The 19,563-nt window shown below is 31.3% G+C and overlaps 2 protein-coding genes across 2 annotated transcripts; both read right to left on the bottom strand.

Moving 5' to 3' along the window:
* Positions 1-2,700: 2,700 nt before the first annotated feature.
* LOC139485173 (uncharacterized) lies at positions 2,701-15,492 on the bottom strand. The gene is made up of 5 exons (XM_071269409.1): positions 14,689-15,492; positions 8,473-8,691; positions 6,107-6,199; positions 4,452-4,571; positions 2,701-3,615 (listed from the first exon to the last, which is right to left on the bottom strand). The coding sequence occupies exons 4-5, from the start codon at positions 4,566-4,568 to the stop codon at positions 3,337-3,339; spliced, it is 396 nt and encodes a 131-aa protein (XP_071125510.1). The 5' UTR covers positions 4,569-4,571; positions 6,107-6,199; positions 8,473-8,691; positions 14,689-15,492; the 3' UTR covers positions 2,701-3,336.
* LOC139484015 (transcription intermediary factor 1-beta-like) lies at positions 14,852-15,475 on the bottom strand. Its single transcript, XM_071267738.1, has one exon. The coding sequence runs from the start codon at positions 15,473-15,475 to the stop codon at positions 14,852-14,854; it is 624 nt and encodes a 207-aa protein (XP_071123839.1).
* Positions 15,493-19,563: the final 4,071 nt, after the last annotated feature.

The following is a 19,563-nucleotide window of genomic DNA, read 5'->3' as shown; positions in this document are numbered from 1 at the left end:
GACCTTTTATTATTTGCTGATATGATGATTTGACATGCTGATCCTTTGTTATTTTATGCAGATACTATGTCATTATGTACTGATGCTTTGTCATGCTAATCCTTTGATTTATATGCTGATACTCTGTGATTATCATCTTCGCTAGCCAAGGGTTACGATGCACTCCCGTTCTATCCACCCTTGGCGATGATGAAATTACGGAGACACAAGATAAGGATTTTTATTGGTTGCAGTCGAAACTCGCTGCATCCAATCAAAAAGCGCCTATAACATGATTACGTGCAAATGTAGAAAGTGTTTGAAAACAGTTGTCACGTGTTTATTGTGCAACAAGTCTTTACATCCCTAAACATACGACTATATTTAGTGACAACTTGAATGTTTTGAATCAACTAAAGAAGTTCCTGTGTATGTTTCATGCGCAAATGCATGAATGTTGACGCATATTTTCGTTTCCGGCTTTACCAAGTGTGTAGAATCTAGACGGCTACCGTGATTTCACCTCCAAATTGAAGAATAATGTATTCGGAATGGGCGTGACTTTAATCTTCCGATAGATGGCGCTACATTGTTTTCACAAATGTTGGCTTAATCTGCCAAGGGTGGAGAGAATGGATCGTAGCGAAGATGTGTGATTATATGCTGATACTTTGTCATTATATACTGATAATTTGTCATTACATGCTGATACATGTACTATGTCATTATATTCTGATACGTTGTCATTATATGCTGATACTTTGTAATAATATGCTGATAAGTTGTCATAATATGTTGATATGGGGACGAAGTCCCCTATTACAGTAGAAAATTCAATAAAAAAAAAAAAAAAAATTGTTGTCGTGAGACTTTGATTAGTCTAGAAAAATATAGGAACTCAAGGAACACAATACCAATATTTCATTTTTAATCATTCTTTGTCTTTGGTGTGAATAAACGTTACCTGATGCATTGCGTTTCTATGTTTACATTGAACATGACGTCATAACTTAAATAACGTCACAAGTAAAATCCCTAACAACAGAACCAAAATCGGAAACGTTACGGTATTTCCGTATCTTTTTTTTACCAAATATTTAAAATACAAAAAAAATATAATTTAAACAAACTTCGTCCCCATTCACAGGTATTGCCTGCCTCATATTACTTTGTCATGTTGATACTTTGTAATTATATGCTGATACTTTGTTGTTTTATGCTGATACTTTGTCATTATATGCTGATATTCTATCATTATATGCTGAAACTTTATCATTGTATTCTGAAACTTTGTGTTTTTGATACTCGATTGTGCTGATACTTTGTCATTTAGAATATGCTGATTAATGGTTGGTATTGATGGTTTAAGTAGACGTAGACTGGAAATGTTTATAAACATCACATCTGAGATTAAGGTGTTATTGACCCATTAAATTGAAAACAACTTATTCATTTATTTGAACAAAATCAATTGCAGGCTACAATTTTGGGCAGTAGCGTTGTTTAGTCACATAACCCGAATTAGCTTATCTCCCCTGAAATGATGGACATCTAGCTAATTACAGAATATTTTAAAAATTTTCCTCAATCAAGAATATTTGCTTGATCATGGTGTTGAAGGATGTGTTTACTCCACGGCTGCAGATGGAGACAGACAAATATTTGAGCCCCTAACACAAATGATTGAGGACAATACATCATCTAATGACAAAGTATCAGCAGGTAATGTAAATTATGGCAACCGTAGCATACCGTTGTTCAAAAAGTCCTAAACCGGTAGAGAGAAACCAAATCCGGGTTACAAACTAACAGCGAGGGAAAAACATCAACTATAAGAGGAAAACAACGGAAACACTGAAGTGCAACAAAAACAAACGACAACACACATAGAAACTGTTTTGTATGAAATTAAAATAATACTGTTATCTTGAAAAATCAATGTTATTTTCCGATGTACATCTGACAAGAGAGATAAAAAAAAAAAAAGAATTAAAAATACACCTTCAAGTCACTAACAGATATCACAACGCCTACTTTGTTAGTGGCATGCTTAATCACCTTGAAGGTCGAAGGAAAATATCAAGACTGACAATGATGTACTAACTGTTCAACAGGGTGGTTAATGATGCTAGAGAAAACATTCTCCTTCCATTAGACAGACTATACCGTAACGGATGCAAATAATCATCATGTATAACAAAAGTGACAATAGAATCAGCTACCCAAAAAAGTTAAAGACACTACCAATTACATGAGACAATCTAGACCATCGTCCAGGAGTTCTTAATTTCACTATATACAGAATGTATATAAAATATTTACATGTGCATCCTTTAGTTGTAAAATAATTAGTTTATTGATGGTCGCCGCGTAATGGTACATGGTAGAAGTAGAAGATGTAGAAGACTCATCAGTGACACTCGAAGCAAACATATTTTAAAAGACCAAATTTAGTAAGAAGTTTGAGGGCATTGAGGACTAAAAATTCCAACAATGGTTTGAAACACCATGATTCAGATTGTTTGAAAACAAGGACGGATCGTGCAATTAAATCTGAACGTGAAACACTTATGCTGTAGACAAAGGTGTGTGCATTAAATGCTATTTACGTATCTCAGTTGATACAATATGACTGAGAATACTCTCATTATATTAACACATAGTGTTATCTGAAATCAAAATCAACTTCAACAGAGTAACAATGATGCACAATAAAAAGCATTATCACTAGAAACAATCTTTTAATCTTGAAAGGCCATTTGATCTTTACATCATATAAAATATCTAAAGATAAAACTGTACAGTCTTTTTACGAGTGTCGGTTATTTTTCAGATAATTCATTTGTGGCATTCAACCCTGTGTATTTCACTTTTGTTGTCTAGGCTCTTTTTTTGTTTTTGCACATGCATGTATTTAAAATACAATTTTTTCGGATCATATGTGGCGACAAAATGAAAATGAGGGCACATTGTTAATTGCCTAACATAAGTCTATCAAATGTAAGATTCCTTTTATATACTTAGTCGTATTTATCAATTACGAGTTAATATATAAAGCAACTTGTAATTACAACACACAATTATATACCCCTCATAATTGGCTTCATTCTCTTTTACAAAAACTACAACTATGTTTTTTAAATGCAGATTTTAATTGTTGTTCTAAGGTATGCATTTTTACTGAAATATATTAAGTCAGCACTTAAATTTGCGCATGCAGAAAATGCATCCATCAATGACAATAGTTTATAATAGGAATAACAATTATATCTTAGGTAAAAGAGTAACTGTAGTTTCATAAACACCTCTCTAATAAATACTATTTACAATCATAAATAATAAAGTGTTTGCAGTAAACTACTCAGGCATTGCGTAACCCTTATTCACCAGTGGGCCATTTTTATAAAGATATACAGCTGGCCATACTGGTAACTTCACATATTGTCCTTTTCTACAATATTCTTTATATACACCACTGTCAAATTTTGAATTTTCCTTTGGCCAATCAATCGTCATTGGTGGATCCTGAATAACCATAAGCCACAATGCTTCAATGCATCTGGAAGCATATGCTATAACCGCTGGGTTGTCTTTGTCTTTGTGATTTAGCTTTGACAGCACCTCTGTGTTGAATTCCTGTAAATGTTACAGATATTAATATGTATAAATATGGAATAACGAGATATGCTACAAAAACGAAAAGAGAATATATGTGAATAATAAACTGTTTTCACAGAGATATGTCTCTCCTGTCGGCAGAAACCTAGAAAAAAGACAATCTTATGGACTGCAACATTGCTAATTAATTCAAAGATGCTGAACCATGGGCTATAGGATAGCGCATCGAAATGCAATATTACAGAAAATGTCATTGTTTTTATAAGTCGTTCATATCACTTTAGCAGAAGACTTAATAATAGAAATTTGTAATTAATTTAAAGTCACTGAACCGTGAACTACACACTAGATTCTCGAAATTGTCATCAAACTAATATGTACTGATACTAATACAACTCTATAGATAATATCCCTGATCTATAAAAAGAAGTTCCTATCAAAGTCGCTTAATCAGAAAACTGAACAATTGTTGACGACGCCGCTCCCGTGTCGTCACTGGAAAAGCAAGACCTTCGTCCAGTCTTCTGTAACTTTCGACGCCGATGGGAGAAAACTACACGTCATAAAATCGTGTTACTCAAGTATCTAAAGATACCATGTTTTATTCGTCAGGGTTTTTTTCTACGATAAAAATACTAGCGTAAAAATGTAATTTCTGTATGCTTTTGTAGATGATATAAAACTTCATTGTAAAAACATAACTACTATTGACAGATAAAAATTATGAACTATTCCCAGCTTCTTTCTTTCATCATTGTGACATCTTGAATCGTGCAGCTATTAACCTGTTAAGCTGCTCAAGTATATAACTTTTAGAAAATTTATAATTTGAAACACATATTAAATACACGTACCTTTATAGCATTCTTTATGGTCTCAGTGCACTCAACCTTTCTAGAATTTTTAAATTCACTGAGAACAATTTTAGGAACCTTCTTGGTGTTTTGTCCTGGTGCAGATTCTAAACTCATTGCCTATAGGTAAGATGAAAAATCAGTAACAACAATGGTTGTCAAGACGAGTTATACTTAACAAATTAAGTTTATTGTGACATTTGCCTACTGTAGGCCAGGAAAACAAAGAAAAGAATAAGAAAAGTACATTAAATTACATAAAGATGTTAATTGTATTAATAGATATTATATTTTAGGGACTAATTTCATGAAGTTGAATTTATGTATTATAAATCTGAAAAAAATCAATGCTTCAATTGTCGATAAAGCCATAGTCAGTTGTCAGATCTCAGTATTCATATTTTGAAATGTGTCTTACATTTTCCCGTTAAGGTTTCAAACGTCTTGAGTCGATGACACTGCTTGTGGAACGTTACTATCTGAGGGTATTATCAACTGATCATGATTAGTTAGTGCTTCTTAACTGATATGATTTCAATTTTCTGATAATAAATTCAGAATTTATTGAATAACTGAAATCCAACTACCTCGAGCAAAGTTGACTTCATTTAAATTTTGCTATCTTTATGCCATGTTTCGTTATATAGCGTTTCATGTATTTAGGACTTGTACATTCCTGGCTCACAAATGTTTTAGTTTGAGCTTTCCTGGTGACGCACGGAATAAATACAGTGGCCTTTTCATTTAACATTAGCCAGCACTAGTCTAGATCGATACAAATGATGAAGGACTGCTTTTCCCTAAAGGGTATCATGAACTCAGTTGTCAGTGCTTCTGTACAAACATATTTTGAACAAATTTCTTTTATCTAATTCTCCGTTGATAAATTATGGAATTATAAAAAACTAAGGTTCAAACTCCTTCAAGCAAATTAAATAACTTTGATGCTTTAGACTATTTTATATGTCCTTTTAAGACCAAATCACATGTTTAATTCTTATAAATCCCTACCTTTAAAACGTTTTGGTTTGGGGTTTTCTGACAAACATGAATCCACAAAAGTGTATCGCACATGACGAATCTTATATAGTAGTGTTATTCTTGCAAATTTTAATTCAGTATTGTGTTGGATTAATCAGAATTATAAGTCACATTGATATTAATCAGAAGGGTACATATTACGTTAGTTTATCAGTGGAAAGTAAATCAAATATTGCATTGTAAATAAATCACTGGTTGTAGTTCATTTACCTACAATTCTGGACAATGGGAGATGATATTTTCTTATCAAAAAGTTAGTGCTATAAGCCTTGGAGGATTTAGATATAGGGTTTTGATTGCCTTTCATGCAATCTTTACCCAAAAATAGAAATGCCAAAGAGATGATTTAATAATAAAACTTTATTAATTAATGTGATCATGTAAAAGGTAAAATTACAAAATATCGAATTTCAAGGAATATTCAAATTGAAAAGTTCCTTATCAAATGGCTAAATCAAAGGCTAAAACGAATGGATAACTGTCACATGAGCTTTTGTGTCATTTGAAGATAATTCATGATAAAAAAAGTATTTTCTGTTTTTTAAATGGAAATAACAAAAGGTTTGTGTTGACTTCTTCAAAACATTCAGACTTTAATTATTCATAAGACATACCGATGACAATGGCTTTTCAATACATTGGTTCCATAATGTTATGAAATTATCCTCTTGTTTTCTTGCATAATTGTCACAAAATGAATATCCGCTCTGAAAAATAGTTTAATGTATTTTTATTGATATTTCAGTCTGATAGAACTAAATAACATTTGTGAGCACGCTCATATATACCCACGCCCCAACGTTGTAACAGGACAAACAAAATGTCACCAGATTCATAATTTAACGGAATAACTCCTACGGAAGACAACTCATTGAAATGATAATAATATGTTGAAAATATGCTCCTCTATATAGTATGTTCTTATTATATACAAAGTTTATTGAAATTCTGTTATATTGTTTCAGAGGAGTTGCGAAGACAAACTGTTGCAGTAGTATGTTTAGGCTAAAGTTCTGAATTAAAAGGACAGAACTCCCAGAAAAATAAAGGTTTTCACAAATTCCCGTCGATATGCACATCTACATAAATATAAATCCTTTCTTTCTACAAATTTCAGTGTGTGGTTTCAATGGAGTTGCGATGACAAAAAAACAGGACTGACTGATGGACGGATCAAAAGCATTATAACATAAGCATTTTGTGGGGTATAATATCATTTGTTTGTCAGTTGTAAAGGACTTTCAGTAACTGCAAATTCTCTTGGTAATGTTTGCCTTTTTTTGTTAGTTACTTTGGTGCTTTAAGTCGATCTACTATGTGAAATTCTCTTCAATACTGTTTCCAATTGTTCTAACGAATTGCTCTTGCATCTTTTCCAAGGTTAGAGGAATGTGAAGAGCTCATAAAAATGTTTAATTTTGGCATTCAAATTTTGCTCTTTAAGCTTTCCTTGTGAAGGTTAATCACAAAAAGCGCTTCGGAAGCATGTCATTTATAAAGAGTTGTTTCATTTATTATGAGACTGTGGTGTAACAGTATAACATTAGAAAAAACTTAAATAATCAGTTGTAAAGGACTTGTCTTATCAAATCGACAAATAGCATTAAGCAAAAAGCAAATGTTATAAAGTACCGATCTAGGAGCACGCACAATTACTGGAAGCTAGTTAAAAGTCTAGTATAGATCACTTAAATTAATATTAAAATAATGTATCTTAGGACAAATATCAATCAGTACGAATATATAAGTACTGAGTGTAAAGAGTCTTGAAAAAACATTCTGTAGCAGTGAGAAAATATCAGTATCGACTGGATGTATGTCTGCAACTGTCAATTACTATGTATCAATATATAATTGACTTTTCATCAGGTCTAGTTGTCATTTACTTGGTCCCAACGATTTAATTAAATGATTTTTAAAACTAAAAGGCTATTCTTAGCACCATTAATGGACGTGAAAGGAAAATTAGCCCCCAAATATGTGGCCACAGAAATAAACTCAAAATCTCCAAGTTGACCTATTATAGTAAAAAAAGCAGTGATCCAGCCAATTTTTAGCTAGTCTGACATTATTTTTTTTTACGTTGTCAATATTTTTCATCATACCAATACCTTTTAACCATTTTAAGACATCCAATAGAACTTTGGATAAGTGATTTTGACCGCAAATTGGAGAAATACACAATTTGTTTGATATTTCACTTTAAGGAGGTGCACTGATTTTTCACTTCTGTTTTAAATAAAAAATGGTTATTTGATAATTTTGATATGGATAGAAAGGAGAACATTAAAAGTCACTTGCAGTATTTTTTCGTATTTTCTTTATTGAAGTCTGACTTAATTATTTAAAAAAAGATATACTTAAAATATTCAAATATTCTTTTAAACATTTCAACTAACTGGTCGCTGGTTCAATTATGTTAAACAAGAAAATATTTACTGTGATCAATTAAGATTGGAAGTAAAATGATGGGGATTCCATTTAATACTCACATCTTTAAGTGTATTGTCTGTAAATCATGACAATTGTCAATGGTAATGGTATTTGTAAAAAAAAAGTGAGGTACTAATTTTGATATCAATACATAGCTTGCACTTTGTACTAAATATTATTCAATTCCTAACACAAACATATTTTGATACTCATAAGACATTTTCAAATGTCTTGCCAACTACTTAAATTTGATATTTTTCCTTTTTCATAAAAATTTATAAATAGAAATATTTTTACTTTTTCTTAATTTACAAAAAAAAACTATATGCAAGTGTATATTCTATGCAATTCAACCAAACAAAAATAGTTGATCGATTAGTAATCAACTGCTTTTCCATTTACTTGTAATTGTTTGATTTTTTAATTTCAAGTTGTTTGGCTATCATCATATGTACCGAAATTGGTCTCAAAATTGAAATACATATTATATTAAAAGCATTAATGTGTTTTATCTGGTACATCGATTGTTACCTGCTGGAGCTCATACCTTTATAATTTCCTTTAACAATTTTATGGCTTGTTCTGCTGTTCTTAGTTCACTACCTTTTTTTTTACATTAGTCAAAGCTTCTAAGACGGTGATCCATTCTTCGTCATAAATATTATGGAACATTTCTGCAATTTTTGTTGGCCTATTTTTGTCACCACTGAGGTCGGTAAAATCAGAATTACCCTCTGTCAGTTGTTTGACGGTACCACCACTGAGTCTAAAATAGAATGCGTTAAAGTTCCATTTAATTTATAATAGATATATATATAAAAAAAGTTAATTGTTTCTAAAAACGAAAATTATAACCGTCGTGATTTAAGAACTAATACAATTATCCCCCTTTGACAAATATAGTTCTTCGAATTGACAGAATTCAAATATTTTCATATTTTCAAATAACTTTAAAATTCATGTCTTCATGTTTCATAGCTCATATATCAAGATAGGGGCTGAGATTACATAGTAAAGATAATTCTGTCACGGATTTATAAGTTGAGAAGTGTTTGGTTTAGTTGAAAAGGATGAATGCTTGGTCATCTCTGTAGATAAAAACTGAATTAAAGATATTCTCAATGATTTTCCATATTTTTATTTTCAGCTGATAGAGTTTTCTTTCATTTTGATATTATTTGTCGTAAAAGTAGACACCACGTTTTTATTATTGAGAAAGAGCTGGTTCATCAAAAGTTGGGGGCATATTGTTTAACCAATGTCCGTTCGTCTGTCTGTCCTTCCATCCTTCCGTACAATTATGAGTATATATACACATGGAAAAAAGTATTGCAACACCAAATTGAAATTGAAATTAAAAAAACACTCTTTTTTTTGTGATATAATTTGGTAAAATAGAACTAGTTAAACATTATTTAAGTATCACCTGAGTTTAATCAACAAATATCTACTCGATAAGTTTTTATCTGCACATGCAGCTACTGTACCCGTAAACAGCAAAACAGATGTTCAACACTTTAAATAACCAAGTTTTTAAAGTTATGTGATTGACACCTTGTAATGGGTCCATGACAACTCTTAACTGCAGTAAGATGGCAGATTATCAGCATGAGAGAAGCAGGTATGTCGCGGTAACAACTGCACGTATTGTTGGTCATCACCATTCCACTATAAGTCGTTTTGAGAATAAAAACCAGGCAATAAACGATGTTAAAGACCTTCCAAGATAATGAAGACCCCCTATACCATTTGCTAGAGAAAATCAAGCATAATGAAGGTTGGTCAGAAAGAAACCCATTGCATACAAGACAATCCTAAAAAGAGAGTGGTGGGCATACAGGAGCCTTTTAACAAGAACTGGTCGAGATCGACTCATCGCTACTGGTTATCGTGCGATAAGAACATTTCGGAGACATTTGCTTACGAACAGACACACAGTTTTCCGTATCCAATGTAGTGCAGAGCTCACCAAAGTTGGAAATTAGCATCGTGGAGGAAGATCCATTGTTCCAATAGAATTCGGTTCATCTTCCTTTGCCCGATTGTAGCCCGGATTTGAACCATATCGAGCATATATGGGACACTATTGGGTGGAATGTGCGCGAAAGGACACCCTAGTTCAAACACATTATGAAATAAACAATGCCCTTCATCAGAAATGGTTGCCGCTACCTTATCAACAAATTAGTCGATTTATGGCAGGAATCAGAAGACGTTTAGATGAGGTTATCCGTTTGAATGGAGGCTGCGCACAAAGTACTAATTCTTTGCCGTATAACGATCAACCATGATGTCAACAGTCATCTGAAGATTAATTTTGAAATGTCTGACATTGTAGAGTTCGACTACAGTAAAAGTTGTAAATGCATTTTTTTGTAATAAAAACACTTCATTTTGTTATTAAAATTGTGGTTATATAAATCATTTTTTTTTTCAATTATTTTTTGTTCATTTGAATGCCAATGTTATCATAAACTATATGTTTCAATAATATTATACAAATATTTTATTATATTTCATCCAAAAAAGAGGGTGATTTTTCAAGTTTTAAAAAATCAAGGTGTTGCAATACTTTTTTCCATGTGTATAGTTATTCTGCATAACTCCTCCTACAGTTTGAATGCTAGAAAGTTTTCACATTGCTGGCTGTTTGTACATATATTAAAGATGTGCATGTGGTCAGGTGTTTTAATTTCTATCTTTAATTGCTTTTTGGAGACAAAGTTGAACTTTGTAATTTTTTGGAGTATTTATTTGTAAGGTAGTCCTACGGTGAACCATAAACCTATGTACTCCAATGTTCAACTTTGTGTATTTTAAAATATAACGTAGATGCTAAAAGGAAATCCACAAACTAATATATATTCAATCTATGTATAACATATAAACCAAGATTTCCAAGAGTCATGTTGAAGTCTTAAAGCATGTGTTATTAATATCTACGTAAAGAACAATCGAATGATAATATCTACAAAATAGGTAGGTCTAGCTAATGTAAGTCCAGCGTTTAATATTGCCACATTTTATGGATTTCACCCTGTCTAGATGTACATTGAAGTTCAATATTTTTGATAAAACGGTTTTCAAAACTACGATTGAAGTCAATATTAATGATTTTTTTGTAAAACATCATTGCATGCTTTATATTATCATTTTAACATAAGTTATATATTACTAGTACATGTACATATATGTGTAAATATATTTATATCGAGATTTTTATAGTAATATTTATATTCTTTGTACGTCAAAGTGGACCTATTTTATTAGTTTGTTTTCGACTAATCAGTTTGAACATTTAGTTCGATAACGTTTGTCTTTCTCGTAGGTTTTGTATTGTGTTGACAGTTCGATTATTGATGGTTTACTTTTTTACATAAAGAACCGACCGTACGAGAACCTTATGGGTAATTAAGGTCGTTGAACATTCCACTGATGTAGTAGAATTCAGTTGCCATGTAAATAGGAAAGCCCGTATTTTCTTTGGGTATTGTTAGAAATTGTACATGTACCAAGCAGCAGGATTTTACCACCAAAACAATTATAATTATTAAACAAAAACCAGAGGTTAGCCCAGAAATTCCTCAAAACAAACAAGAACACATTCATTGTCTTGATTAAAATGAAGATAAGGGCGACTTAAACACGAAATCTTATAAACACTTCACACAAGTATTCCACATTCCAAACTAAAAGACAAATTGAAAAGTTGGTATTGCTTTGTTTCATAAAAAAGAATGGCCAACGTAGATACAAGTATCTTGTCTTAGAGTTGGATACATCCTACTTTGTAAAGGATCACTCTGATTCAAACAAATATTCTCTGAAACGGACATTATAAAGATGCTTGATTTCTTGATTGACAGCATATTTTTTACGTTTGGGGGAAGTGTTTTTCAACGGACTGTCGGCATTCCAATTGGAATAAATTGTGTCCCTCTTCTTGCCGACTTGTTTCTTTATTATTATGAGGCTGACTTCATACAGGAACTTCTTAGTAAGAAAGATAAGAACTCAAGTTAGCAATATCCTTCAACTCTACTTTCCGCTATATGGATGATGTTTTTGGTTGTTCACCGATTCTTTTAAAGGTTTTATCACAATGCTCTTTACATTAAGATGCGTGTCAAATCGATATTGGGCATTCTTGCCTTTCACAGTTTCTAATTATGTTGCAGAACTAGTTATACTAGCTCGTATCTATATTAAATCCTGCAAATAACTAACGAGAAAACCCCAATTTTAAACGAAATGAAATATATGTTTCTTTACATATCAAGATGTTTTTGAAATTTTTATAATTTTTTTCATGCAAATCGCAAACTGAACAAAATGTAGCATCGTTATTTAATTGCACATCATTATATATTCAGACTTAAAGATCTTTATTACCAGTGGTAATGTAAGTAACGGCCTATATTTCGTTGCTATTGTATTTACCTCCAAGTTTTCTTGCAGTATAATGTGAAGAAAAAAGAAAGAAAAGATTGTATGAGACACGAATGGCGATACGATATATTACACTCTGTAACCATTCAAAAGGTAGATATATACTGTATTCTTCATTGACTAATGATTTTATGCAGTTATGAAAATGATTCAAGATATGAGAAGAACTGAAAAAGTGACTATATAATGAATGATTGTTATCAAATTTTATTAGCAAAACTATATCCTGATGAAAACATGTACTAGTATTTGCAATTAATTAATATCAGCTTCCAGCCCACTTCTATATATTGTTTGTGGATATATCTGTTTTTGTTTCTCGATTATTTATTAAAATGTAAGTATCGTTCCCCCTTTATCTAAATACACTTTACTTGATTTAAGGAGGGTCGAGGGTACAAAAATTTCAGCAAAAATTTAAACACACTTTGGTTCAGTAGAATTTTTTTTTTAACTTTAATAGTTGTTACTCTTTCATATGGTACAAAAATCAACCAAAAAAATCAATTAGTTTTGGCCTCAGATGACTTTTAAAATATATGTATGTCATTGAAAAATCTCCAGATGATCTCCCTTTGGAGCAAGATGCCACTTTTTTGCATTAAAATTGAAATATATTTTTTAATTCATCGGTGACCTATATTTTTTATCATTATATTCAAATAAGCTGTACTCAACTAAACTTTTGTAAAATTTAAGCGATTTCTGTAATTTAGATTTCTTTTTATTTCGATATTACCTCAATTTCTTTCTATTAGTTCAACAGAAAAAAGTACTTGTACAAAAATGAATGCTTTTTTCGAAGGCAGATTGGGAGCTTAAATAAACGGTGATTCCATTTCTTATTTTATTTTTCTATTAAGGAAATTAAAGTTCATTTATAGAAAAATATAGCGAAATCCTATATTTAAAAAAAAAAATTTATACCCGAGAGCCCCTTTAAGAACTAACATTTATAGAAGGATTAACAGACAACAGTTCAAGAAGCATTACCGATAAAACATAATAAAAAAATAAGCCATACAAATCCAACAAAAAGTGTGAACTCATGCGATCTTAGATTTTATGACCAAAAATCTTTTGAACGATATGTTTTACGATAATTCAGGTGTTTTCTAAAGGTCGTAGGACAATTATCCAAATCGTAGTACATTTCAAGTCAAATGAATTAATAAATTATTAAATCATATGAAACGAAATTCTTCAAAACAAAAATGTCAATTAAATTATCGCCCGTGTTTGGCTTTTTTCTGTATTTTAAGGTTGGAAAATGCTCTTCGCTCTGTCGAAAAGCGCCTCACCTGATGCAGCAAATATGTTATCGTTAATGTTAACACGAAACACAATGAGATGAATTAAACGGAGGCTTCTGTGCACGGTTGTTGCTATTTGCTAAAATAATATTTCATATTTCATTCAGTAAAAACTTTCCTTGCTTATTTACATTCCTGTTTTATTGACGAAGTTTACCGAACTTGAACTTAATACACAGTGAAAATAGAATCATGGAAGGAGCATCTTTGAACAATAATTGAGATGATAGACATGCAGCATACAGCGTTGTTTCTTTTATAGTTTCCATTCTATTCTATTTGTTAAAAAACTTTCTAATAACAGCAGTTAATTGATTTGTTAACGATTGTTTTTCTTTTAGAATCAGTTAAAACAACAGATATTCTAAATTCCACGTTTATTTATCTTTTCTGTGATCTCGGTAGTTTTCATCGCGCGGGTCCCGAAGCAATAACAAGAGGTCTCATGGTTAAGGTCATTACATACGGAAAAGCTACCGTCAAAACAGAGTACATGAGGCACTAATTTAAAAGTAATACATGTTAGAATTTTTGGATCAAATGACCAATTTCCTTTGAAACGAAACTCCTTGTTCGTGTGTATTTGTATAAAACTTAACCATTCAAGAATACAAATATTATTCAATTTGTTTTTAGTGAATTGAAGTATCATATGTTTTTAAATTCCTTTCACCTTGAATATGTTTTATTTTGTAATTAGAAATAAAGCAACTAAATAAATGAAATAAGAGAATCAAATTTAACCCATATTATTTTTTCTAAACGTTCGTTATTGTTATTCAAGTAAGAATAGTGTTCCTGTTTGCAAATTTAATACCATTTTTTTTTTGGTCAAACGCAATTAAAAATAAAGACTCCAAGAAATAATGATTCATTATATATATACATCATATCTGAAATATCAATAAAAAGCGTGAAACTACATCACTCTATTTTAGCGAACTATATCACTCTATTTTAGCGTCCTTCTAAGTCACGTTTATTATTCTAAAAGAACTTACCTGATACTGTACTTGGACTGAATGCTTTCAACAACGTGGCCAATAAACTCTTCTGCTTTGAAATCTTCAATCTTATTTGTATCTTTTATCGTTGGGATACTATCAGTTTCTACTTTGTCTTTTATTAACGACTCATGCTGAACATAAAATGTCATGTCATGTTTTATTTTATCACCTGCTCTATTGTCTCAGTAACCGATCTACAGTCCCTTTTTAATTTCTTTAAATTTGCAATTTCATAGTTCAAGTTTAGTTGTTCCAAGATAAGGAAATCTGACGCACGATTGACATTTTGCTCTGTGACGGACTCAATAATTCGTATTAATTCTCTTTCAATTTTACGTGCTTCTTTTACAAATTGATCATTTTCTGCTTTTACTTTTTTCATCTTCACATTTTGAATCTCTTCTATCAGTCTCGACAGAATTTCTAGTTTCGCTTTCGCCTTGCAGTTGGCTTCATTAAGATCCGTCCGAATACTAGCAGCTACTTCTGACACATTAGTGAACTCATGACTCTTGTGACCCGAAGTTGTACATTCTGAACATGTCAGGCATTTACAATCCTTACAATAATGTGCGAATTTAAGGTCGTGTCGTCCACATTTAAGTATCGAAGCAAACACTGATTTATCTATTTTGTATGATTCTGTAACAGTGTGCTTTTTAAGGAATTTGTCATGTAATAATTTGCATGGTTCGCATAAGTAATACTGACATTCATAACAAAAATAGGAAGCATTATCCTTTTCACATGTTTTACATTTGTTTGATTGAATCTGTGCCATTTTGTGAATGACAGGAAGTGAAACTGCACCGCACAAAGTACAAACACACAGATGAATTTTGTTTATTTTGATTGTATTGATTATCTTCAATGTTGAAATAAAGTAACTGTTTAAGGGCATACGATACATTTATAGGGGAGGTAATGACATTGCTGACGTAAATTGTTATTTTCGCAACATCAAAATGTGACTTATCGGGAAAATATGCAGTTTTCGACTGATTTTTATAATTTCAAACTGATTTAACTTGAAAACGAATTTATGGACCCTCTCTTTTTTAAAGTGACATTTAGTTTGATCATGTTTGAAGATTATGTATACCAACTGTTAATAAGTCAATGGTGCAATTTTTTTTTAAATTTGATAAATATACAGCAAAAAATTACGTTATTTTTCTACATTCATGAACATTTGATAAATATGAGTTATTTGTAAATATAAAATGTACAAATTTATAGAACAAATTATATAAAAAGGAAATTACAAATAATTTAACAAAAAACAGCTTGTGTTTATCTTTTCCAAAAAAGTTATGTATTTCTGTAGAAAGGAAAAATACGTCCACAAATCCGAATTTTGAGGAAATCTCTTAAATTTCAACCTCAATTTTCTCAAAAAGTAGCACACGAAGGTAAATTTTTATTACATATTCGATTTAATCGAGTAAAAAATAGCCCGTATGGGAAATTTTATCAAAACTTCAATACGGGATCAAAACTGTATCGTATGCCCTTTAGGTAACTTACTGAGATATTAAATTATGTGGATTAGGAAGATTCTGTTAGTGATTAGTTACTGTTTAGAATTATTCATCAAACTTGAAAATATATGGTATATTTTCGTGTCCAAAAGTTCCCTTGATAGCCGGCTATGTCATCCTTAACACACTCTCATGGTTCTCATCTCATAGTTAGGTCCTTCAGTAACATCTGGTACCGTGAGACTTTACGCATATTTGTTGTACCACAGCCAGTTCTTGTTCACGTGAATTTTGCATGAATTTCACTTGAATTTCACTTATAATTCAACTGGTATGTTTTGCGTGAAATTGATACAATAAAGTAAGAATAATATAACAAACAAACGCGCAAAATCAAATTACTTTTCTGACGTGTTTCTTGCTGGTTTGTTTTTACAGTTTATGTAAGCCCTTAAATTTTGTTTATTAATATATTATCCATATTTTGATCTGAGCGTCACTTATGAGTTTTATGTAGACGAAACGCGCGTCTGGCGTATTGAAATATAATTCTGGTACCTTTGATAACTATTATCAAAATGATATGTTGTGGTTTCAATTTCGCACAATAATTTCAAAGACAAGACTTTTGCAAAAGTTAACAGACGATGAAGACAGACGATAAGAGGCGATCATGAGTAGACTTACTGCGAAATCTGCATAAGATGACATTAAATGTTATTCATTTTTTTCTGAAAACTTACGATTAATCAATACCTACATGTAATACCATGACATTCCTGACTTGATCTAACTACTTTAAATTAGTTTTTATGAATTTAGCAAAATTCTACCCCCAGTTTTTGGTGGGGTTCGTGTTGCTAAGTCTTTAGTTTTCTATATTACATGTTTTATGTCTTGTGTACTTTTATTTGTCCGTTTGTCTGTTTGTCTTTTTTCTTTTTAGCCATGACATTGGCAGTTTATTTTCTATTTATTGGTTGGAATTATATATCTGGTATCTTTTGAATTCCTTGTTTTATTTTATTAGTACCAGCCATAATTGTGTTCATGTAGTTACAGAATATATGCTTAGCATTATCTTTAACAATGATTATGCAGTTATATTTCAGACGGACAGCGTATTGAATGGTGACCTTGACGACAGCCTTATATTTGTTTATCAATCTCAAGAGGCTCTTCAGAACCACCTCAGGAAAATTCTTTGATCAGAATTTGTTTTTGTACCTTTTGTCTTTAGTGACATAAAAATTGATCTTTGCTAGTCATTTTCCACAATATGATATTGACTACAAAAGGATTTTGTAAAGATATTGACCTATATAATTATATATGCCAGTGCAAAAACAGTCTTTGTATTTTAATTCAGAACAGTAGATAAAGTGGTTGGTAATTAACCAAAATGTTACTTATGATAGAAGAAAATAGAAAACTATAAGGGAAGGATTTAGTTATATTTTGATATAGCTGTTAATTTTATACTCTAAGCGAACATGCACGAACATTAAAATTGTTTGGGATTTTTTTCTTTCTTAGTTAGCATGCAGAATTATTGTAGATTGTTAACCTGTGCTATCAGTATTTCTTACAGTTGGGAATTTTTACGATTATAATCTTATGAGAGTTGGGATACTTTAGGGGAAAATCTGTATGTTCCTCATTCCTAGTATTGTAGATAGTTCATCTGTCATTTAAAACTTTAACATTTTAAAACGCGAATATTAGTTCTCATACAACAAATACATCTTTAGAAAAACTGCAAGATTTGTCATCCAAGTAATTTATATCAAAACATATATATATATAATTAAAATACTCTACGTTGTCTTTCTTATTTTTACTGGAACTTTGCTATTCTTCATTATCTGACTATAGATATAACAAGTCGATTGTGCAACAATAACCATTAGAGGGGTTACGGAGGACCTAAATGCCAAATACGCGTGAAAATTAAGAAATCGCCAATTTTGAATAATGAAATGGATATTTTGAATAATGAAATGGACTGCTGTGACCCTTCAGCCCCTAATTACAGATATACCTTATACCACATTCGAAAGCTTATTAAGAGAGGAACAAAATGTATATAGTCAATATGTTCCGCAACGCATATTAGAGGACTTATATCGAAATACGCGTGAACATTGAGAAATAGTTTATTTTGAATAATGGAATAGACTGCTGAAACCCGTCTACTCCTAATTGAGGAAAAAATTATACAGCAAATTAAAGCTTATTGATAGAGGAATAAACTGAGAATAAACACTATGTGCCGCAATGACCACTAGAGGGGTTACGGAGGACCTAAATGGCAAAATAATCTTAATAAGCTTTCGAATTAGGTATAAGATATATCTGTTATTAGGGGCTGAAGGGTCACAGCAGTTTATTCCATTATTCAAAATATCTATTTCATTATTCAAAATTGACTATTTCTTAATTTTCATGCGTATTTTGCCATTTAGGTCCTCCGTTACCCCTCTTATGGTCATTGCTGCACAGTTGACTTGTTATATCTTTAATCAGAGGATGAAGAATAGCAAAGGTCCAGTGAAAATAAAAGAAGACAACGTAGAGTGTTTTGATTTTGATATATATGTTTTGGTACTGAGGTCGTCCATACATTCAACCAAGGAATTTCTGTTAAAAATAGTTAGGAAACCCCACTAGTTTATCCTCCGAAACTAAATAAGTAAATAAAATTAAAGATTTAAAGAGTTTTTTTTCTAATATTAATTTGAATATTTGTTAGATAACATCAAAATGACGAATTTAGAAATACGGGATATAGCTATAGTGTCATACATTTTTTTTTTTTATCTTTATTTCACTATTCATCGCTACAAGTACCGTGACACGTCTATCGCAATGTCAATTTACACTCAAAAATAAGAGAAAAAAACGACGCAACGTTAAACTGTAACACACACAGAAACGAACTATAATATAACAATGGCCATATTCCTGACTTGGTACAGGACATTTTTAAAGGAAAAAATGGTGGGTTGAACCTGGTTTTGTGGCATGCCAAACCTCGCACTTTAATGGCAATGTTAAATATAACATAGAAATGACAACATAATATTACAGGACTACAATACAAATAAATAGGAAAACGTTATAGACAAAGAAACACATGATTAATGAATAACAAAAAGCATCAGGTTTAAAATTTAATACGCCAAAAACGCGCCTCGTCCACACAAGACTCACCAGTGACGCCCGATATAAAAGATCGAAAGTGAAAAAAGTACAAAGTTGTACAGCACTGAAGATCAAAAGTTGAAAAAGGTTGTGTCAAATACGGCTAAGTTTGTATGCTTGGGATAAGAACATCCTAATTATTTAGAACAATTAATGCTATTGCAAACAGTAAATTTTATCAAAT

The sequence above is a fragment of the Mytilus edulis genome, chromosome 8 (assembly GCF_963676685.1).
Source record: "Mytilus edulis chromosome 8, xbMytEdul2.2, whole genome shotgun sequence".
Taxonomy (NCBI): Eukaryota; Metazoa; Mollusca; class Bivalvia; order Mytilida; family Mytilidae; genus Mytilus; species Mytilus edulis.
The sequence above is the reverse complement of the archived record's forward strand: the minus strand, read 5'-3'. Positions and strand labels throughout refer to the sequence as shown.